General features: G+C 60.5%; 5 protein-coding genes across 5 annotated transcripts; 3 read left to right on the top strand and 2 right to left on the bottom strand.

Annotated features, from left to right (window-relative positions):
* The first annotated feature begins 220 nt into the window (after positions 1 to 220).
* Positions 221 to 4,345, top strand: LOC136006743 (kallikrein-11-like). The gene is made up of 5 exons (XM_065664804.1): positions 221 to 262; positions 347 to 512; positions 1,123 to 1,376; positions 2,511 to 2,647; positions 4,193 to 4,345. The coding sequence occupies exons 1-5, from the start codon at positions 223 to 225 to the stop codon at positions 4,343 to 4,345; spliced, it is 750 nt and encodes a 249-aa protein (XP_065520876.1). The 5' UTR covers positions 221 to 222.
* A 153-nt stretch (positions 4,346 to 4,498) lies between these two features.
* On the top strand, positions 4,499 to 9,006 carry LOC136006742 (trypsin-like). Its single transcript, XM_065664803.1, has 6 exons — positions 4,499 to 4,611; positions 6,195 to 6,397; positions 6,877 to 7,096; positions 7,667 to 7,920; positions 8,582 to 8,718; positions 8,793 to 9,006. Exons 1-6 carry the CDS (start codon positions 4,499 to 4,501, stop codon positions 8,943 to 8,945), a joined length of 1,080 nt encoding a protein of 359 aa, XP_065520875.1. The 3' UTR covers positions 8,946 to 9,006.
* A 1,590-nt stretch (positions 9,007 to 10,596) lies between these two features.
* On the top strand, positions 10,597 to 14,681 carry LOC136006759 (kallikrein-14-like). Its single transcript, XM_065664828.1, has 6 exons — positions 10,597 to 10,645; positions 11,023 to 11,066; positions 11,428 to 11,584; positions 12,402 to 12,655; positions 13,295 to 13,431; positions 13,656 to 14,681. The coding sequence occupies exons 2-6, from the start codon at positions 11,027 to 11,029 to the stop codon at positions 13,806 to 13,808; spliced, it is 741 nt and encodes a 246-aa protein (XP_065520900.1). The 5' UTR covers positions 10,597 to 10,645; positions 11,023 to 11,026; the 3' UTR covers positions 13,809 to 14,681.
* Positions 14,682 to 14,796: 115 nt separating this feature from the next.
* On the bottom strand, positions 14,797 to 18,462 carry LOC136006760 (synaptophysin-like protein 1). The gene is made up of 5 exons (XM_065664829.1): positions 18,355 to 18,462; positions 17,460 to 17,578; positions 16,869 to 17,079; positions 15,485 to 15,661; positions 14,797 to 15,395 (listed from the first exon to the last, which is right to left on the bottom strand). The coding sequence occupies exons 1-5, from the start codon at positions 18,421 to 18,423 to the stop codon at positions 15,288 to 15,290; spliced, it is 684 nt and encodes a 227-aa protein (XP_065520901.1). The 5' UTR covers positions 18,424 to 18,462; the 3' UTR covers positions 14,797 to 15,287.
* A 563-nt stretch (positions 18,463 to 19,025) lies between these two features.
* On the bottom strand, positions 19,026 to 22,871 carry CTU1 (cytosolic thiouridylase subunit 1). Its single transcript, XM_065664830.1, has 4 exons — positions 22,764 to 22,871; positions 21,800 to 22,301; positions 19,663 to 21,058; positions 19,026 to 19,176 (listed from the first exon to the last, which is right to left on the bottom strand). The coding sequence occupies exons 2-4, from the start codon at positions 22,296 to 22,298 to the stop codon at positions 19,026 to 19,028; spliced, it is 2,046 nt and encodes a 681-aa protein (XP_065520902.1). The 5' UTR covers positions 22,299 to 22,301; positions 22,764 to 22,871.
* Between the last annotated feature and the right edge of the window lie 131 nt (positions 22,872 to 23,002).

The following is a 23,002-nucleotide window of genomic DNA, read 5'->3' as shown; positions in this document are numbered from 1 at the left end:
TCACGCATTGCAACAGCTCGATGGCGATGACGGGGCCAATGGGGTGGAGGTGGTGGGGTGAAGGCCACCCCTATGGGGTCTTATGGGACCTATGGAGGTCCTTATGGCCCAGCTCATCTTCTCCTTGGTGCAAAACCCCTATGGGGGGGGGGAACGACACACATCTAACTGCTCTGCCCCACAGTGCCCGCAGCGATGGAGGTCCCCAAGCTATGGGGCACCATGAAGGTGCTGAGAACGTTGCTTTTGGTGGTGTCCATGGGTGAGTCCGTGGGGCGGCGGGGTGGGAGCATGGGGCAGGCACGTGGCTCTAACACGCGTGTTCTTGGCGTGTCCTCCCATGTAGCGACGTCGGCGGTGGAGGGGGACACGCGCGTGGTCGGGGGCATGGACTGCGAGCCCCATTCGCAACCATGGCAAGTGGCCATCTTGGACATGTACAAGCTCTACTGCGGTGGGGTCCTGGTGGACAAGGAGTGGGTGGTGACGGCGGCCCATTGCACCACGCCAGGGTAAGGACCAGGTCCTCGGGGTGCCCAGGGTGGCTCCTCACCCATAGCGTGGTCTTCATGGTCCATGGCGTGGTCCCATGCAGGTTATGGACCCATGGGTCATGGTCTTCACGGTCCATGGCGTAGTCCCATGCAGGTTATGGACTCATGTGTTGTGGTCTTTGTGGTCTTCATGGTCCATGTTTGGTCTTCATGGTCTTCATGGCCATGCCGTGTCCTACACATGGTCCATGCCGTGCCCTACACATGATCCATACCATGTCCTACACACAGTCCATGCTGTGCCCGATACATGGTCCATGCCGTGCCCTACACATGGTCCATACCATGTTCTACACGTGGTCCATACTATGTCCTACACATGGTCTATTCCGTGCCCTAGACATGGTCCATGCCATGCCCTACACATGGTCCATACCATGTCCTACATACGATCCATACCATGTCCTACACACGGTCCATTCCATGCCCTACGTATGATCTATACCACATCCTACACGTGGTCCACACCATGCCCTACATATGATCCATACCATGTCCTACACACGGTCTATGACCCCCATACCCCATGTCCCACCCCCCAATGGTGACCACCCCCTGTGCCCCATAGGATCACCAGTGTGCACATGGGCAAACACAACCTGTACACCCGGGAGCGCGGGGAGGTGCAGAAGATGGTGCAGAAGATGGTGGCCCACCCCAGCTACGACCCCACCACCAAGGACAACGACATCATGATGATGAAGCTCCTCACGCCCGTCACCATCACCGACAGGATCAAGCCCATCTCCGTGGCCTCCTGCCTGCCCCAGCCTGGGACCACCTGCACCACGTCAGGATGGGGAGCCACCACCTCCCCTGAAGGTACCTGAGTGGCTCCGGGGGCTCTTATGGGGAGGTTTAGGGGGGTCTTATGGAGGTTTAGGGGGTCCTTATGGGGGTTTAGGGGGTCCTTATGGAGGTTTAGGAGGGTCTTATGGGGGTTTAGGGGGGTCTTATGGAGGTTTAGGGGCTCCTTATGGAGGTTTAGGGGGTTCTTATGGAGGTTTAGGGGGTCCTTATGGAGGTTTAGGGGGTCTTATGGAGGTTTAGGTTCTCCTTATGGAGGTTTAGGGGGTTCTTATGGAGGTTTAGGGGGTCCTTATGGAGGTTTAGGGGTGTCTTATGGAGGTTCAGGGAGTTCTTATGGAGGTTTAGGGGTGTCTTATGGAGGTTCAGGGAGTTCTTATGGAGGTTTAGGGGGGTCTTATGGAGGTTTAGGGGGTCCTTATGGAGGTTTAGGGGGGTCTTATGGAGGTTTAGGGAGTTCTTATGGAGGTTTAGACGGTTCTTATGTAGGGGATGGGGACATCAGGCTCATCTTGGTGCCTTGCTCCATCTCCTCTTATGGAGATATGGGCCCCTTCAAGGAGATCCGTGTGCCCTTACGCAGATCTGGGTCCCTTTATGGCCATTTGGGTCCCTTTATGGCCATTTGGGTCCCTTTATGGCCATTCGGGTCCCTTTATGGACATTTGGGTCCCTTCATGGCCATTTGGGTCCCTTTATGGCCATTTGGGTCCCTTTATGGCCATTCGGGTCCCTTTATGGACATTTGGGTCCCTTCATGGCCATTTGGGTCCCTTTATGGCCATTTGGGTCCCTTTATGGCCATTTGGGTCCCCTCATGGCCGTTTGGGTCCCCTTATGGTCACCTGGGACACATGGGTTCCCTTATGGCCATCTGGGTCCCCCCATGACCACCTGCACCCCTTTAAACCCACCCAAGCCCATCCACAAGCTCCCAACACCACCACCCCCACCCCGATATCCCCCTTCCCTCCCCCCAGCCCCACATTGGGGCCCCCATAGACCCCATCCCACCACATTGGGTGCCACCTTTGGGTGGGCTTTGGCTGCTGTGGGGCACAGCTCCCGCCGGGGGCCGGGTCCATCTCCTTTGGTCTCTTTCTTCTCCTCCCCTCCCTTCGCTCTTTGTCCCTTTGTGTCCCACCCCAGTCACTTACCCGGACGTCTTGCAGTGCGTCAACGTCACCATCTTCTCCACGGCCGAATGCCACCGCCTGTACCCCGGCTCCATCACCGACAACATGCTCTGCGCCGGCAGCCTCCAAGGTGGGAGGGACTCGTGTCAGGTACGGAGCAGAGCGCAGGAACCAGCGCCAGGGCCTCCTGAGGTTCCTCTCCATGGGCATCCTGAGGTCCCTCTCCATGGGCACCCTGAGGTCCACCTTGATGTCCTGTTGAGGTCCATCTCCATGGGCATCCCAAGGTTCCTCTCCATGGGCATCCTGAGGTCTGTTTCCATGGGCATCCTGAGGTGCACCTTGATGTCCTGTTGAGGTCAGTCTCCATGGGCATCTTCAGGTGCACCTCTATGGGCATCCTGAGGTCCATCTCCATGGGCATCCCAAGGTCCACCTCTATGTCCTGTTGAGGTCCCTCTCCATGGGCATCTTGAGGTCCACCTTGATGTCCTGTTAAGGTCCATCTCCATGGGCATCCCAAGATTCCTCTCCATGGGCATCCTGAGGTCTGTCTCCATGGGCATCTTGAGGTCCATCTCCATGGGCATCTTCAGGTGCACCTCTATGGGCATCCTGACGTCCATCTCCATGGGCATCCTGAGGTCCATCGTGATGTCCTATTGAGGTCCATCTCCACGGGCATCCTGAGGTCCATCTCCATGGGTATCTTAGAGGTCCATCTCCATGGGCATCTTGGGGTCCACCTTGATGTCCTATTGAGGTCCATCTCCATGGCCTCCTGAGGTCCATCTCCATGGGTATCTTGAGGTGCATCTCAATGGGCATCCTGAGGTCCATCTCCATGGTCATCATGAGGTGCACCATCGATGAGCATCCTGAGGTCCATCTCCATGGGCATCCTGAGGTCCATCTCCATGGGTATCTTAGAGGTCCATCTCCATGGGCATCTTGGGGTCCACCTTGATGTCCTATTGAGGTCCATCTCCATGGGCATCCTGAGGTCCACCTCCATGGGCATCTTGAGGTGCATCTCAATGGGTATCCTGAGGTGCATCTCCATGGGCATCTTGAGGTGTACCTCTATGGGCATCTTGCGGTCCATCTCCATGGGCATCTTGAGGTGTACCTATATGGGCATCTTGAGGTCCATCTCCATGGGCATCTTGAGGTCCATCTCCATGGCCTCCAGAGGTCTATCTCCATGGGCATCCTGAGGTCCATCATGATGTCCTATTGAGGTCAATCTCCATGGGCATCCTTAGGTCCATCTCCATGGGTATCTTGAGGTGTACCTCTATGGGCATCTTGAGGTCCACCTCCATGGGCATCTTGAGGTGCATCTCCATGGGTATCCTGAGGTCCATCTCCATGGGCATCCTGAGGTCTCTCCCAGCATCCTCTTGGGCACTGGTGGTCAACTTAGGGCTGGGTTTCAAGGGCTGACCCTCAGGTGAAGCTCATGGCGGCCTCCCGTTGACTTGGGCAACTCAATGGCCACTCACCCCAAGGGCACTTGAAGAATCCAGTGGCAGCTCTTCAGCCCAACAAGAGTTGCCCAGCTCAATGGGGGCGCTTGCCCCGACCACTTGCCCACATTGGAGTTGACCAACCCAACCCCACCCCACTTGGCCAACGCAAAGAGCTCACCCAATGAAGGCCAACCCCATGGGGCTGACGCCACATTTCTCCTAGGGTGACTCCGGAGGACCCCTGGTTTGCAACAGGAGCCTCCAAGGGATCGTGTCTTGGGGCATGGAGAAGTGCGGGCAGCCCAAGCGCCCCGGCGTCTACACCAAGGTCTGTAGATACGCCCAATGGATCCACCAGACCATGGAGGACAACTGAGCTCCAAGCGCCATCGGGGGGGAGTGGGAGGGTGGTGAAAGGAGCAATGGGCCACCATAAGCTGTGGGGTGAAGCTGCTGAGATGTGGGGTGGGAGGAGAGCAGAAATTAAAGCCTTTGTGATGGTTGCTTTGGTCCTTTTGAGCTCACGGTGATGGGCTTCAAGATGGGGTCTCCACCAGCTTCCAAGCCATCATCTACCCTGGGTCGTGCTGGCACCGAGGACGTGGTGGTGGCCAAATGGGCTCCAAGCCATAGAGAGGTTGGGCAAGGCAAGCGGGATCTATGTCTTGGGAGATGCCCAGTAGGAATGAAGAACCCAACATGGGGCATCCAGTCAATGAGGGTCAACCCAACGGGGGTCACTCATTCATTGGTCAACCCAATGGGGCTCATGCATTCATTGGTCAACCCAACGGGGGTCACTCATTCATTGGTCAACCCAACGGGGCTCATGCATTCATTGGTCAACTCAACGGGGGTCACTCATTCATTGGTCAACACAACAGGGGTCACTCATTCATTGGTCAAGCCAATGGGGCTCATCCATTCACTGGTCAACCCAACAGGGGTCACTCATTCATTAGTCAGCCCAATGAGGCTCATCCATTCATTGGTCAATCCAATGGGGGTCACCCATTCATTGGTCAACCCAACAGGGGTCAGCCAATGGTCAAGGAGAAGACGTCGCCATTGGTTGAGCTCTTCTTCAGACCTCCTCAACCCAACGTGCTTCCACGCCATTGGCTGGGCTCCTCCTAAGTCCCCTCCACCTCAGCTTGGAGCCACCCCATTGGCTGGACTCCTCCTAAGTCCCACCCACCCCAAATTGGGGCCATGCCATTGGCTGAGCCCTATCCAAGCCCTAAACTGGCATCTCACTGGCTGAACTCCTCTTAGGTCCCTCCCACCTTAACCTGGAGCCATCCCATTGGCTGAGCTCCTCCTAAGTCCTGCCCACCTCAACTTGGTGCCCCCCACTGGCTCCTGGTCCTGCCCCAGTGGGGGGGCGGAGCTTCGCCCTCTCCAGCCAATCAGAGCCCGGGCTTGTGTGCCCTTCTGAGGCCCCTAAAGCCTCATTAGCGTTAATGAGCCACCCCATAATAGGCACCCAGCCCCACACCCAGGGCGAGGCCTTAATCCGGCCTTAATGGGGCAGCACCCGCCCCACACGTCACCCCATAGAGAGACACAGGGACCTGCTGTGACCCATAGATGGACCATGGGGACCTTCTTTACCCCATAGCTGGACACAGGGACCCGCTTCACCCCATAACTGACCCCTATGGCAGCCTCTATCAGCTCATAATCGAGCCCATCGGCATCCCATAAGTGGCCCCACTGGCACACCATAACTGTCCCCCACGATCCCCCCCCCACAGCCACCCCATCATTACCCCACGGCCACCCCTTTGTCACCCCATTGTCCTCCCCATGGCCACCCCATCATTACCCCACGGCCACCCCTTTGTCACCCCATTGTCCTCCCCATGGCCACCCCATCATTACCCCATGGCCACCCCTTTGTCACCCCATTGTCCCCCCCATGGCCACCCCTTTGTCACCCGTTGTCCCCCCCATGGCCACCCCATTGTCACCCTATAACCAAACCCATTGTTACCCAGTAAGCCCCCCATGGCAACCCCTTTGTCACCCTATAACCAACCTCACTAACCCCATTGTCCCTATTGCCCCCCATTACCCCTATTGCCCCTCATTGACCCCCATTACCCCCATTGTTCCCATTACCCCCATTGCCTCCCGTTTCCCCCCATTACCCCCACTGACCCCCATTACCCACATTGCCCCCATTACCCCCCATTACCCCCATTGCCCCCATTGCCCCACAGCCCCCATATGAGCGAGTGGGGGAGGGGTGGGAACGCGTCACCTGCCCCCCCCACCAAGGTCTCATTAACGACCCCGTTAATCATTAACTGGAGCCTTAATGAGCCCCAGTGGGGCCCCGACCCCCCCAGACCCACAATGGCCGCACCCGGAGCCCCACCCCTGCTGCTGCTGCTGCTGCTGCTGCCCCCCATGGATGCAACCGGTAAGGGGGGCTTTGGGTGCTCTATAGGGGTCCTTTGGGTACTCTATGGGGGTTATGGGGCTCCTTTGGGTGCCATATGGGGGCTATGGGGGTCCTTTGGGTGCTCTATGGGGGTTATGGGGCTCCTTTGGGTGCCATATGGGGGCTATGGGGATCCTTTGGGTGCTCTATGGGGGTTATGGGGGTCCCCTACTTGCTATATGGGGATCTTTTGGGTGCTCTCTGGGGGCTATGGGCATCCCTTAGGTGCTGTATGGGGATCCTTTGGGTCCTCTATGGGGGCTATTGGGGTCCTTTGGGTGCTCTATGGGGGGATTTGGGGGTCCTTTGGGTGCTCTATTCGGTGTTATGGGGGGGCCTTTGGGTGCCATATGGGGGGTTATTGGGGGCATTTGGGTGCTCTATGGCGGTTCTGGGGGGCCCTTGGGTGCTCTATGGGGGGATTTGGGGGCCGTGTTGGGTTATGGGATGCCTCATAGCAGGCTCTGGGGTGCGCCTCCTCCCATCACCCCTTTTAATGACCTCATCCCTGCTCCCTCCCATAGCCCCCCAATGGGGTGGGCGCATCCTGGGGGGCTCCCCGTGCCCCATAGGGGGCCATGGGGGGCTCGTGCTGCTGCTGCACTTTGGCTACCCCTACTGTGGGGGGGCACTCCTGGGACCCCAATGGGTGCTGAGCGCAGCACATTGTGAGGCCAGGTCAGGGCTATGGGGATAATGGGGCAATGGGGGTAATGGGGGTAATGGGGGCAATGGGGGCAATGGGCGCAATGGGAGCAAGGGGGGCAATGGGCACAATGGGGGCAATGGGGATAATGGGGGTAACAGGGTTAACGAGGGCAATGGGGGCAATGGGCGTAATGGGGAAAATGGAGGTAATGGGGGTAATGGGATCAATGGAGGTCAATGGGGATCAGTGGAGATCAATGGGGATCAATGGGGATCAATGGAGGTCAATGGGGACCACTGGGGATCAATGGGGGTCAGTGGAGGTCAATGGGGATCAATGGGGATCAATGGGGGTCAGTGGAGGTCAATGGGGATCAATGGAGGTCAGTGGGGATCAATGGAGGTCACTGGGGACCAATGGGGATCAATGGGGGTCAATGGGGATCAGTGGGGATCAATGGGGGTCAATGGGGACCATCAACAGGGGTCAATGGGGACCAATGGGGATCAATGGGGATCAATGGGGGTCAATGGGGACCAATGGGGATCAATGGGGGTCAATGGGGGTCAGTGGGGGCAATGGCTCCCCTGTCCCCGCAGCCACATCCAGGTCCTGGCCGGTGCCCGCAGCCTCTCGGCCTTCTCGGGCCAGGAGCAGTTCTCGGTGGCCGTGGCCTCCATCGCCCACCCCGGCTTCGGCACCGGCAGCCATAGCCATGACCTGATGCTGCTGCGCCTGGAGCCCCCCCTCAACCTGTCCAGTGCCGTCCGACCCCTGGCCCTGCCCCGTACCCCCCCCGACATCGGCACCAACTGCACTGTCATGGGCTGGGGCACCACCACCAGCCCCCAGGGTACCGGGGGGCAGTGGCAAGCGGGGGGGAACCCACACTGGCCAATGGGTGGTGGCATCTTCAAGGGGTTGGAGACCTCCATTGGGTTGGGTGGTGGCATCTCCAAGGGGTTGGAGACCTCCATTGGCCAATGGGTGGTGGCATCTTCAAGGGGTTGGAGACCTCCATTGGCCAATGGGTGGTGGCATCTTCAAGGGGTTGGAGACCTCCATTGGCCAATGGGTGGTGGCATCTCCAAGGGGTTGGAGACCTCCACTGGGTTGGGTGGTGGCATCTCCAAGGGCTTGGAGACCTCCATTGGCCAGTGGGTGATGGCATCTACAAGGGGTTGGAGATCCCCATTGGGTTGGGTGGTGGCATCTCCAAGGAGTTGAAGACCCCCATTGGCCAATGGGTGGTGGCATCTCCAAGGGGTTGGAGACCCCCATTGGCCAATGGGTGGTGGCATCTTCAAGGGGTTGGAGACCTCCATTGGCCAATGGGTGGTGGCATCTACAAGGGGTTGGAGACCTCCATTGGCCAATGGGTGGTGACATCTACAAGGGGTTGGAGATACCCATTGACCAATGGGTGGTGGCATCTCCATGGAGACAGCACCCAATGGCCAATGGGTGATGGAGGTGGCATCTCCAAGGCTTCCCCCATCCCCTCCTGCCCCCAGAGACCTTCCCAGACACCGTCCAATGCCTCAACGTCTCCGTGGTCGACGGCCTCGAGTGCGGCTCCGTCTACGGCCCCCAGGTGACACAGGACATGGTGTGCGCCGGGGCCGACGCTGGGGGCAAGGACTCCTGCCAGGTACCCCCATAGCCCCCCATGGCCCCCTCTGGCCCCATGGCTAAGCTCCTCTCATGGCCCCTTCTCTGCCCTAGGGTGACTCTGGGGGACCCCTCATCTGCGATGGGGTCCTCCAGGGCATTGTCTCATGGGGGGACCACCCCTGCGGGCAGCCAGGGCGGCCGGGAGTCTACACCCGGGTGTACAACTACGTGCCCTGGATCCTGGAGAGCATGGGGGAGGCCTGAGCCCCACGCGTCCCGCATGGGAGCCACCATGGGTCCCAGCGAGGACCACCCCATCCCACCATGGAACCCATCATAGAGCCAACAGAGACCATCTCATCCCATTATGGAACCCACCATAGATCCAACAGAGACCATCTCATCCCATTATGGAACCCACCATAGATCCAACAGAGACCATCTCATCCCATTATGGAACCCACCATAGATCCAACAGAGACCATCTCATCCCATTATGGAACCCACCATAGAACCCCAATAAATCCCCACCCAGCATCTCTAAGGCTTCTCCTGCCCCGGAAACAGGCACAAATGACCCCAAATCAGGCAGAAATGACCCCGAATTGGGCAGAAAAGACCCAAGATGGGCAGAATTGGGCAAAATCAGACAGAAATGACCCCAAATTGGACAGAAATAAACCAAATTGGACAAAACTAACCCCCGAGTCAGACAGAAATGACCCCAAACCACGCAAACGATGTAAAATCGGGCAAAACTGACCCAAAATTGTGTAGCAATGACCCCAAATTCAGCACAATTGACCTAAAATCAGTAGAAATAACCCCAAATTGAGCAAAGTTGACCCCAAATTGGCCAGAATTGACCCAAACCAGTCCCAAAGCAGCTCAACACTGGTTCAAGGGCCGGGGGGGGTGTGTGTGTGCAATTCCCACCTAATTCCCATCTCCCCCCCCCCCCCCCGGTTCCCAGCCCTTTTCCCGCCCCATATCCCATGGGCTCCGTGGGGCTGAGTCACGGGGCACAGCAGCGTTATGGGGCATTAGGAGGGGGGTAATTAGTGCTGGGGGGTAATTAGAGCCATCAATGGGGCCGGAGGGGCAGGGAGGAGTCGCGTTGGGATTTGGGAGCATTCCCGCGTCCCGGATCCCGCCGCCTCCTCCCCAGAGCTCCCGGGATCGAGGCTGGGTTGGAATGGGAGGGATAGGGGTGGGGGGGGAGCCAGGACTCTATGGCGATATCCCAGTGTTCATCCCAACATCCATCCCGGCATCCCAACGTCCCAGTGTCCATCACATCCATGGCAACACCCACGTCCAATCCCCATCCCATCCGTTGCATTCATCTCGGTGTCTATCCCAACATCCATCCCTATCCCAGCATCCATCCCAATACCGATCCCGTCCAATCCATCCCAAGATCCAAGCCAACATCCACCCTTGATTTCTCCGAATCAGCCCCAACATCCATCCCATCCACGGCAATCATCCCGTCTATCCCAACACCCATCCCAACATCCACCTGACATCCATCCCATCCATCCCCTCATCCATCCCAATCCTTCCATCCACGCCACCATTCATCCCACCCAACCCAACTTCCATTCCAACACATATCCCAGCATCCATCCCCTCTACCCCAATGTCTACCCAACACCCATTCCAACATCCATCCCAACATCCCATTGGACATCCCAACATCCATCCCAACATCCATCCCATTGCCCATCTCTACACCCATCCCAACATCTCATGGTGCACCCCATCATCCCAATGTCTGTTCCCCCATCCCAACATCCATCCCAACACCATCCCGTGGTCCATCCCAACACCCATCCCATCATCCCGCGGTCCATCCCTTGCTCCTCCCCCTGGGCGGAGCCATTGGAACAAAAGCCAACCCCAACAAACCAGGACACGCTGGGGAACGCCAGGACACGGCACAGACACACCAGGGATAGGAGGTGCCATGGGGGGGCCATGGGGGGGCCATGGGGATGGATAAAGGGAGGGATAAGGGTGGGATATGGGGAAGGGGAGAGGGGGACAAGGAAGAAGGAATAAGGAAGGAAGGAGGAGGAAGAGGGAAGTGGTGGAAGGAGGAAGGAGGAAGGAGGAAGGGATGGGGAAGAAAGGAGGGGGGATGGAGGCGATGGAGGGGGATGGAGGGGGACGGGGGGGATGGGGGGGATGGAAGGGGATGAAGTGGGATGGAGAGGGAAGGAGGGGATGAAGCAGGATGGAGGGGGATGGAGGGGGGATGGAGTTGGGATAAAGGGGGTTTGTTGGGATACACGGACACGGGCAGGTCCCCATTCACCCTTCCCTGTGTCCCCCCCAGGACAATGGAGCTACTGCCAATGAGCCTGGTTCTGCTGCTGATGGGTACAGAGGTGTCCCCATATCCCAAATCCCATATCCCATATCCCAAATCCCATATCCCGTATCCCATATCCCAAAACCCATATCCTGTATCCCAAATCCCATATCCCAAATCCCATATCCCATATCCCATATCCCAAATCCCAAATCCCATATCCCAAATCCCATATCCCGTATCCCAAATCCCAAATCCCATATCCCAAATCCCATATCCTGTATCCCAAATCCCATATCCCAAATCCCATATCCCATATCCCATATCCCAAATCCCAAATCCCATATCCCAAATCCCATATCCTGTATCCCAAATCCCATATCCCAAATCCCATACCCCACACCCTGTATCCCATGGCCCATATCCCAGGAGGAGCCATCGGGCAGGATGAGGACAGGATCATCGGGGGGTATCCCTGTGTCCCCCACTCCCAGCCATGGCAGGTCTACATCTACAGCCCCGTGCGCTGCGGTGGGATCCTCCTCAGGGACAACTGGGTCCTCTCGGCTGCCCATTGCAACAGCAGGTGGGGATACAGGGATATGGGATATGGGGGATGGGATATGGAGTATGGGGGATGGAGTATGGGGTATGGGGTTTGGGATATGGGGTATGGGATATGGGGTATGGGGTATGGGGTATGGGATATGGGGTATGGGGGATGGGATATGGAGTATGGGGGATGGAGTATGGGGTATGGGGTTTGGGATATGGGGTATGGGATATGGGGTATGGGAGATGGGGTATGGGATATGGGGTATGGTATATGGGGTATGGGGCTTGGGATATGGGGTATGGGATATGGGGTATGGAGTATGGGGGATGGGGTATGGGGGATGGAGTATGGGGGATGGAGTATGGGGGATGGGGTATGTGATATGGGGGATGGAGTATGGGGGATGGAGTACGGAGGATGGAGTATGGGGTATGGGATATGGGGTATGGGATATGGGATGGGGACACATCCCATGGACATGTGCATGAGAAGATGGGACAACCCAGCCTGGGGGCACACCATAGGGGGTGGAGATGGGACTGCCCCTGTGGCCGCACATTTGCCACCTTCCTCCCTGTATCCCATGGCCCCACATCCCATATCCATGGCCCTGCACCCCATATCCACTGCCCCACATCCCATATCCATGGCCCCACATCCCATATCCATGGCCCTGCACCCCATATCCACGGCTCCACATCCCATATCCACGGCCCCACATCCCATATCCACTGCCCCACATCCCATATCCATGGCCCCGCATCCCATATCCACGGCCCCACATCCCATACCCACTGCCCCACATCCCATATCCACGGCCCCACATCCCATATCCATGGCCCCACAGGGGTCTCCGACTCCGCCTGGGAGAGAATGACCTCCAGCAGCAGGAGGGGACGGAGCAGAACCGCCTGGTGGCCAAGGCCATTCCGCACCCGGCCTTCAACCCCACCACCCTGGACAACGACCTCCTGCTCCTCAAGCTGGACCGACCCGTGGGGCTGGGCCGCGCCGTGCGGCCCCTGGCCCTGCCCCGTTCCTGCGCCCCCCCCGGCACCACCTGCCTGGTCTCGGGCTGGGGAACCGTCACCACCCCGCAGGGTGAGCCGGGAAGCCAGTGGGGGCCCATAGGGAACCTGTAGTAGAGCTGTAGTAAACCTGTAGTAGACCTGTAGTAGAGCTGCAGTAAGGCCACCCCAGTGCCTCCTGCCTGGTCTCAGGCTGGGGAACCGTCACCACCCCCCAGGGTGAGCTGTGAAGCCAATGGGGGCCCATAGGGAACCTGTAGTAGACCTGTAGTAAACCTGTAGTAGAGCTGTAGTAGACCTGTAGTAGAGCTGCAGCAGAGCTGTAGTAGACCTGTAGTAGAGCTGCAGTAAGGCCACCCCAGTGCCTCCTGCCTGGTCTCAGGCTGGGGAACCGTCACCACCCCGCAGGGTGAGCTGGGAAGCCAATGGGGGCCCATAGGGAACCTGTAGTAGACCTGTAGTAGACCTGTAGTAACCCCTGCCCACTACCATTGGCCTTGTTTGAGACTGGGGAACCATCACCACCCCCTACACGCAGCCTGTAGGTGATGGCCAACCTACAGTAACCCCTCCCACTGGCCGAGGAGCAACACCAGGCCTCGGGTTAACCTATGAGTAACCTATGAGTAACCTCATAGTAGACCCCAGAGCACCCCAGGAGCCCCCTGGGGGTGTCCCCGACCCCCTTTGACCCCCCCCCCGATGCCCACAGTGACCCTGCCCCGGCACCTGATCTGCGCCTACGTGGACATCCTGCCCGATGCCGCCTGCCGCCAGGCCTACCCGCAGCGCGTGACTCCCAACATGCTTTGCGCTGGGGTGCGCAACCAGCGCATCGACTCCTGCCAGGTACCTGGGGGGGGACGGGACAGACACCCCAAAAGCATCCAGCCCCAAATCCTCACCCCCCCCCCAACTCAACCTCTTCACCCCAAACCACCACGGTGGTCCCCCATCCCCACCTGGCCTTCAACCCAAGGACCTTCTTCTCCACCAATGGGGCACCCAGAAGCATCCCCGACCCCAAATCTGGGGTGTCCCCCATCTAACTATGGGATGTCCCTCCCAACTAGGGTGACTCTGGAGGGCCCCTGTCCTGTAATGGGACCCTCCAGGGCATTGTGTCCTGGGGGCTGCAGACCTGTGCCCTGCCCGGGCGCCCCGGGGTCTACACCCGCGTCTGCAACTACGTGGGATGGATCGAGAACACCATGAACCGCAACTAGAACACGCCAAGGACACGGGACATGGAGCTGGACTGCTCTAGACCACAACTACATGGAGCTGGGCCACCAGAGACTATGAGTAGGGACATGAGGACATGGATAAGGACCATCACGGGCACTATGGACTATGAGTAGGGACATAAGGACACGGATAAGGACCATTGTGGATCACTATGGGCTATAAGTACGGACATAAGGACATGGATAAGGACCATCACGGGCACTATGGACTATGACTAGGGACATGAGGACATGGATAAGGACCATCGTGGATCACTATGGGCTATGAGTAGGGACATGAGCACATGGATAAGGACCATCATGGGCACTATGGACTATGAGTAGGGACATGAGGACATGGATAAGGACCATCGTGGATCACTATGGGCTATGAGTAGGGACATGAGCACATGGATAAGGACCATCACGGGCACTATGGACTATGAGTAGGGACATAAAGACATGGATAAGGACCATCACGGGCACTATGGACTATGAGTAGGGACATAAGGACATGGATAAGGACCATCACGGGCACTATGGGCTATGAGTAGGGATATGAGCACATGGATAAGAACCATCGTGGATCACTATGGGCTATAAGTACGGACATAAGGACACGGATCTGGACCATCCTGGACCACCATTGACTACAACTGCGGCCATACATGGAGCTGGGTCCCCACAGACTATGAGCAGGGACACAAGGACACAGACCTGGCTCACCATAGACCACCGTGGACCACCACAGGCCACCATGGACCACAAGGACACAGACCTGGACCGCCACGGACCACATCTACGGGCCACCACAACGCGCGTGTGGAGGACACGGCCACGGCGGGGACCCGACAGAGGGGGGAGGACCAATAAAGCAGGAGCAAAGCCAACGCTGAGCCCATCCCCATGGCCCATCCCAGCACCCCCAGGCACGGTCCTGGGGGGCCCAAACCCCCCCCCCCCCGCCCCGAGATGCATCTTGATGGGCTTCTCCATTGAAGTCTTTATTGAAGGGGGGAGATGGGGACAAGGGCCCCCCCCCAAGAGGGGACCCCAAGGGGGTGGTTGGAGATGACCCCAAGTGGCGGCCACCTCAAATACGGGGTTGGGGAGGAGGAGTGTGATGGTGGGGGACCAAGACGGCCGGCCGGCCACCTTCGGGTGTCCACCTGATTGGCTAAACCCCTTCTTCCTCCCACCCACATGACCCCCGCTGAGCTCCCCTCAACCAATGAGACGAGGCCACAGCTCGACCTGCACCAATCCTGAGAGAGACCACGCGGCACGGGCCCAATCAGGACCCCGTTTGGGCGAGCGAAGCCGCGGAGAAGCCACCTGAGATGCGGTGGAACCCATAACCCACGTCCTCACCTCCCCTGCCTCCATCTCCTCCCATTGGGACCCAAAGGTTCCTTTCCCCCCCCCCAGAAAGCAGCTCCAAAGGGCCCCCCATTGACCTGCGGCCGCAGGGGGTGGCGGTTACATGGCGCTGGGGGTGCCGGGTGCCGGGGGGCGGTGGAAATTGGTCTCCTTGAAGACAAACCAGCAGCTGCCGAGCCAAAGGATGAGGTTGAGGAAGCCGAAGGCCTGGAGGGGAGGAAGGGGACGGAGGTGAAGCCCCTCGAGAGGCCCCATCAAGGACCCCAGCAGGGTGTCCCCCCCCTCGCAGCACCCACCACGGAGACGTTGAGGGCACCCATGGGGGTGGTGGCACTGCGGGTGCAGGTCACAGCCGGGGGGTGGCAGGAGGGCAGGGGAGCTGCCACCGAGGCCTTGACGTCCACCAGTGCCTTGGCCCACGCTGAGGAGGCCACGAGCCACAGGAAGGAGAAGGCAGCGGTGGCCACGAGGTCCTGCGGGAGACGCGGGAAGAGGTCAGGAGGCCCCACCGAATCCCATGGGATAAAGAGGTCAGGAAGCCCCACCAAATCCCATGGGATATGGGCTGGGAGGGCACCAAGCGTTACGGAGCTCGGGGGGGCACAGGACCATGGCGCTGGACCCCCAGGCATGGTTGGACTGCATAAGCCATGGGCCAAGCCTTACCCTGTGTCCTGGCCACGGCAGCAGAAGGAAGGAAGGACAAAGCATGGTTACGGCCCGGCCCCGGTGTCCCACCCCACCGCCGGGCCCCCCCAAGGGATGGGAGCAATGGGGCAGCTCAGGGGTATGGAGCTGGGGGGTCAAGGAGGTGGGGGCTGGCCAATGGGAGGGCAGGAGAGGACCAAGGGGGTGGACGGTGACTGGATGGATGGGGGGTGGGTGGCTGGTGGTTGGCTGGTGGATGAAATGATGAAAGGCACGATGGATGGTGATTGGATGACGTGGGATGTGAGATGGTGATTGGTTGGATGGATGGGGGTTGGATAATGATGGATGGGGGTTGGATGATGACTGGATGGATGGATGGTGATTGACTGGATGGATGGGGGTTGGATGCTGATAGGATAATGACGGACAATGATGGATGATGACTGGATGGATGAATGGTGGTTGGTTGGATGGATGGCAGTTGGATGAAGACAGGATGATGATGGACAATGACTGGTTGGATAGATGGGGGTTGGATGCTGATTGGATGCTGATGGATGAAGGTTGGACGATGACTGGATGGACAGATGGCGACTGGTTTGATGGATGGGGGTTGGATGCTGACTGGATGATGCTGGATGAAGGCTGGAGGATGACTGGATGGATGGCTGGTGATTGGTTGGATGGATGGGGGTTGGATGCTGATAGGATAATGACAGACAATGTTGGATGGTGACTGGCTGGATGGATGGGAGTTGAATGATGATGGATGGGGGTCGGATGCTGACTGGATGATGCCGGATGAAGGCTGGATGATGACTGGATGGATGGCTGGTGATTGGTTGGACGGATGGGGGGTGGATGCTGATAGGACGCTGATGGACAACATCAGACGATGACTTGGATGGCCGAAGACCGGACAACGATTGGGCAGAGATCCGATGACAACCGGCCGACGATTGGACGACGCTGGATGGCCAAAGACCCCACCCCCCACCCCCCACAACATCCCCCCCGGCCAGGACTCACCGCCAGGGGCAGCTTCCCCCCGGCACCGCGGTAGCGGTGCAGGTAGCCCAGGTAGAGGAGCAGCGCGCCCAGGCTGTACAGCAGGGAGGAGACGGCCACGAGCACGAAGAAGCGCGCCGAGGACGAGAAGTCCCCGACCAGGTGCACGTCCGCAGCCCACGTCCGGTTGCAGAGCGTGGTCAGGGAGGGCGCGAAGGTGGCCACGTTCATCCTGGGGGGGCCCAGGGGGGGTCTGCTCCAAGGCACGGAGCTCCTGGAGCTCCCCATGGGCCGTCCCCAAGGCACACGGGGAGGGAAGGATGGGGGGGGGAAGGTGGGAGTTGGGAATGGGGTGGGAATGGAGAAGGGGATGGAGGTGGGATTGAAGGTAGGGACTGGGGAGAGGGTGCAGGTGGGAATAGGGAATGGCGATGGGAGCAAGGTGGGAATGGCGATGGGAGCAAGGTGGGATTGAAGGTAGGGATTGGGGAGAGGGTGCAGGTGGGAATAGGGAATGGAAGCGGGAATGGCGATGGGATCCAGTGGGGATGGGGATGAGGCTCTGCCCCCTCCCTCCCCGCAGCCAATCAGAGCGTGGGGGCGGGGCCTCACCGGAAGGGGTAGGCGAAGGCGGCGCTGACGGAGGCGTTGGGGCTCCCGGCGCAGCTCAGGCGGAAGCTGACAGAGCCCTGGAAGCCCCCGAGGGTGGCGAAGGCGAAGATGGAGAAAAACTGCGGGAAAACGGGAAAAAGTGGGAATTCCAGCCCCAAATCCCACCCGGGATGGGCTTCCCACGAGGAAAAGGAAGAAAAGCGGGACAAAACCGGGGCTTTGGGGATAAAAAAGGCTCAAAAAGGGATATTCGGGGTAATTCAGGACTGGGAGCGGGGAGCTTTAAGTGTGATTGATGGAAAACACAGGAATTCGGGATAGAAATGAGATGGGAAGCAGGTCAGAAATGTGGGATTTGGGGGGATTTGGGGATTTTAAATATGAATCAATAAAAAAAACGGGAATTTTGGGACAAAGGGAGGTGCGAAATGTGTCAAAAAGCGATATTTAGGGAATCTAGAAATGAAACTTTGGAAATTTTTAAGTGGGATTGATGGAAAAAGTTGGAATTCTGACGGCCAAAACCCCAACAATGCTCAAAGTCACCATAAACGCCCTAAAATTGGGAATCTGGGGTGGAAATGAGGCAGGAAAGGGCTGGAAAAGGGCACTCTGGGGGTGGGAGTTTGGCTTTCCGAACCGGAACCACTGGAAAAATGGGAATTTGTCCCCCCAGCCCCCCCGCCCCCTCTTAGGCCCTCGCAGTCCATCCCAATCCCCCCCATTCCCATCCCATTCCCCTCCATTCCCACCCCAGTCCATCCAGGCCTCCCCAACCCCCCCACAGCCACCTTCCAGTGCCCCCCCTCCCGCATCCCAGCCCCCCCATTCCCATCCCCTCCCCCCCCTTTCCCCCCCCTTTCCCCCCCGCCCCCCCCGGCCGCTCTCCCCTCACCCCCTGCAGGGCCCGGATCAGCCCCAGGGGCTCCCGGGCCGGGCCCAGGTCCCACCGCGGAGCCGCCATCTTCCCCGCACCGCCCCGGAAGTGACGTCAGGACCGCCGGAGCACGCTGCTCATTTGCATACGAAGACACGCCCCGCCGGCTATTGGCAGCTAATTTGCATGCGTGACCCCGCCCCCCCTTCCCCCGGGAGCTTTTTTTGCATATCCGGACAAGCCCCTCCCCCTGTTATTACGCTCATTTGCATCGACCAATCCATTCAAGCGCTGTTTATTGATGTCATTCGCAAGGCCCCGCCCACAACGTGTGCCTCACGCGCATGGGGCGCCACAAAACACGGCCCCCCCCCGTGACATCACATACAGAGCAGCCAATCAGCAGCACGGAGGAGCGAGGCTCCGCCCCTCCATTGGAAAAGGCCGGCCCCACTCCCGCCCTGGGTCCTAATGCACCCCCCCCAGCAACGTGGGGCTCTCAACCACCCCCCAACTGCCCCAATGACCCCCCAACTGCCTCCACCTGCCCCATAACTGCCCCGATGACCCCACAACTGCCCCTCAAGTGCCTCCACCTGCCCCCCCAACTGCCCCAATGACCCCACAACTGCCTCCACCTGCCCCATAACTGCCCCCAATGGCACCCTCTCTGCCCCCCAAGTGCCCCCTCAGAAGTCCCAGATGTTGAGGGCCCCCCGGGCCCGCCCCAGCCCCACCACCCTCCTGCGCAGGCTCCGGCCCCCGGCCCCCACCACCTCCACCTCCACACCTGCCCGGGGGTCCACAGCCCCACGGACCCCGGCCCCATGGCCCCGGGCCCTGCAAGCACATGCCCCATTGCCCCCACAGCCCCCAGCCCCATGGCTCCTGCCTCCACCAACCCTATGGCCCCCAGCCCCATAACCATCACCCTTATGGCCCCCAGCCCTACACCCACAGCCCCCATCCCCATGTGCTTCATCCCTACAGCCCCCATCAGCCCCATAACCATCCCCTTTATGGCCCCCATCCCCACACCCACAGCCCCCATCCCCATGTGCTTCACCCCTATGGCCCCCATCCCCATCCCCTTTATGGCCTCCAGCCCCACACCCACAGCCCCCATCCCCATCCCCTTTATGGCCCCCAGCCCCACACCCACAGCCCCCATCCCCATGTGCTTCACTCCTATGGCCCCCATCCCCATCCCCTTTATAACCCCCAGCCCCACACCCACAGCCCCCATCAGCCCCATAACCATCCCCTTTATGGCCCCCATCCCCATCCCCATCCCCTTTCTGACCCCCATCCCCCCACGCCCCCCACCCCCCCTCCCCCATCACCTCCTCCAGCCCCCTCTTGCCCAGCGCCAGGCGGGGCCTCCCGCGCTGCAGCGCCCCCTGCAGGACGCACGCCTGGCACAGCCCCCTGCTGGCGGCGAACCCGCACCGCGCGCACGCGCGCAGCTCCCGCCACGCCCCGCCCCCCCCGGCCCCGCCCACCCGCAGCCGCCGCCCCGAGTGCCCGAGCGCGGGCACGGCGGCGGCGCGCGCCGCCTCCAGGGCCTTGAGCAGCGCCCGCGCGTGGCCGCGGAAGGCGCGCGCCGCGTGCGCGCACTCGGCGCTGACGTAGCGCAGGCGCCGGAAGTGCGCGTAGAGCACGATCTCCTTCTCGCACGCGTGGCGCAGGGGCTTGCACCGCGGCACCGGCGCCCAGGGCCGGCCGCGAGCGGGCAGCGCCGCGGGCACCGCAGCGGGCCTCGGGGGGGCCTTCCGGGGGGCCTTGGCACGGCCCGGGGTGGCCTCTGTAGGGCCTGAGCTGGGTGGAAGGCCCATGAGGCTCAGCAGGGCGCCCATGGGGTCCTTGGGGGTGTCCGTGGGGCCCTTGGGGGTCTTCATAGGATCCTTGGGGGTTTTCATGGGGTCCCTGGAGGTGCCCATGGGGCCCTTGCAGGTCTCTATGGGGTCCTTGGAGGTCTCTATGGGGCTCGGGGCAGTTGGAGACCGCACAGGGACCCCTATGGAGCTCCTGGAGGTCTCTATGGGGTCCTTGGAGGTGTCCGTGGGGTCCTTGGGGGTCTTCATAGGATCCTTAGGGGTCTTCATGGGGTCCTTGGTGGTGCCCATGGGGCCCTTGGAGGTGTCCATGGGGTCCTTGGTGGTGCCCATGGGGTCCTTGGAGGTCTCTATGGGGCTCGGGGCAGTTGGAGACCCCACAGGGACCCCTATGGAGCTCCTGGAGGTCTCTATGGGGTCCTTGGAGGTGTCCGTGGGGTCCTTGGGGGTCTTCATAGGATCCTTAGGGGTCTTCATGGGGTCCTTGGTGGTGCCCATGGGGCCCTTGGAGGTGTCCATGGGGTCCTTGGTGGTGTCCATGGGGTCCTTGGTGGTGCCCATGGGGTCCTTGGAGGTCTCTATGGGGCTCGGGGCAGTTGGAGACCCCACAGGGACCCCTATGGAGCTCCTGGAGGTCTCTATGGGGTCCTTGGAGGTCTTCATGGGATCCTTGGTGGAGCCCATGGGGGTCTTGGTCCTCCTGCCAGTCTCTATGGGGCCCTCCGTGGGGCTCTCCATGGGGCTCTCTATGGGGCCCTCCGTGGGGCTCTCCATGGGGCCCTCGGTGGGGCCCGCACCGCCCTCCCAGGCCGCTCTCCGCAGCCGCGCCACGTCCCCACGCAGGAAATTCATCAGCAAAGTCTCGGCGATGTCATCAGCGTTGTGCCCTAAGGCCGGTTCCAACCGGTTACACCGGAGCCATCCCAGTTAGACCCAGTTCCATCCCAGTTAGACCCAGTTCCAACCAGTCAGACCCAGTTCCATCCCAGTTGGACCCAATTCCAACCAGTCAGACCCAGTTCCATCCCAGTCAGACCCAGTTCCATCCCAGTTAGACCCAGTTCCACCCCAGTCAGACCCAGTTCCATCCCAGTCAGACCCAGTTCCACCCCAGTCAGACCCAGTTCTACCCCAGTCAGACCCAGTTCCACCCCAGTCAGACCCAGTCAGCCCCAGTTCCACCCCAGTCAGACCCAGTCAGCCCCAGTTCCACCCCAGTCAGCCCCAGTTCCACCCCAGTCAGACCCAGTTCCACCCCAGTCAGACCCAGTTCCACCCCAGTCAGCTCCAGTTTCATCCCAGTCAGCCCCAGTTCCATCCCAGTCAGACCCAGTTCCATCCCAGTCAGACCCAGTTCCACCCCAGTCAGCTCCAGTTCCATCCCAGTCAGCCCCAGTTCCACCCCAGTCAGCTCCAGTTCCATCCCAGTCAGCCCCAGTTCCACCCCAGTCAGACCCAGTCAGACCCAGTTCCATCCCATTCACACCCAGTTCCATCCCAGTCAGCCCCAGTTCCACCCCAGTCAGCCCCAGCTCCCTCCACTCACACCCCAGGACGCCAGCGCCGTCCCGGCCCCCTCCAACCCCTCCCAGCATGCCCCCCAGTGCCGTGCCCCCCCCGGCCCTCACCGGTCGCGATGCAGTTGGCGCCCAGCAGCCGCGCCGCCCGCTCCAGCGCCTGCCTGCGCAGGACCCCGCAGAAGGTGCAGCGGGAGCCGGCGCCCAGCGCCGCCGCCACCTCGTCCACGCTCCAGCCGAAGAGGTCCCGGTGCGAGAGCACCAGCAGCGGGGCCCCCCCCCGGCCCTCCCGCACCGCCTCCAGCGCCGCCTCCCGGTACCCGGCGATGCCCTCGTCCACGGACACCAGCGCCAGGCGCAGGTGCAGGCGGGGGGCAAAGCGCTGCAGGAGGTGGCTCAGCACCGTCGAGTCCTTGCCACCGGAGGCGGCCACGGCCACGGTGGAGCCGGGCGCGGGGACGGGGCCGCGGGCGCCGGGTGCGCGGGTGATGGAGCCCAGGAGCTCGGCCTCGAAGCGCAGCATGAAGCAGTGGCGGCACAGCGGGGTCCCGCAGCGGGGCCGCAGCAGGGCGGCAGGGAGGGGGCACAGCTGGCAGCGAGGTGGGGGCATCGCCTGCAATGGGAATGGGGGGAACACAGCAGTGAAGGGGTGATGGGGGGGCACTAAAGGGGCATTGGGCACCCCAGCCCCCCCTGCTGCCCGCAATGGTCCCTCCCATCCCAACCCCCCCTACTGCCTGCAATGGTCCCTCCCATCCCACCCCCCCCTACTGCCGGCAATGGTCCCTCCCACCTCACCCAACCCCCCGCCCCCCACTGCCGGCAATGGTCCCTCCCATCCCAGCCCCCCCCCACTGCCAGCAATGGCCCCTCACACCCCAACCCCCCCCGCAATGGTCCCTTCCACCCCCCCATGGCCGCAATGGTTCCTCCCACCTCACCCCAAAGCCCCCAATGGCCGTAATGGTCCCTCCCAGCCTCAACCCCCCCCATAACACCCCCCGCCCCATAAATGGGCTCTTCCAACACCTCCCCCCGCCATTATCCGTGTCCCACTCACCCCCCACCCCGTTACCGGTAATGGTCTCTTCCGCCGGAGCCACGGAGCCGCCGCACACGCCACAAGAACCTTCCCAGCGTGCACCGCGCCGCGGAGGGGCGTGGCCACGCCCGCCAGCCAATCAGAGCGCGAGGCGCGGAGCCCACGGGGGGGCGTGGCAGATAGTTAATAGGGACAGGGTCATTAACAGCCGTATGGGGGCAATTAATGGCCCCCATGCGCTAATCAGTGTCCCCTAAGGGTAATGAATAGCT

This window comes from Lathamus discolor, unplaced genomic scaffold, assembly GCF_037157495.1.
Source record: "Lathamus discolor isolate bLatDis1 unplaced genomic scaffold, bLatDis1.hap1 Scaffold_64, whole genome shotgun sequence".
Lineage (NCBI taxonomy): Eukaryota > Metazoa > Chordata > Aves > Psittaciformes > Psittacidae > Lathamus > Lathamus discolor.
Note: the sequence above shows the minus strand (reverse complement) of the source record. Positions and strands in the feature narration are given on the sequence as shown.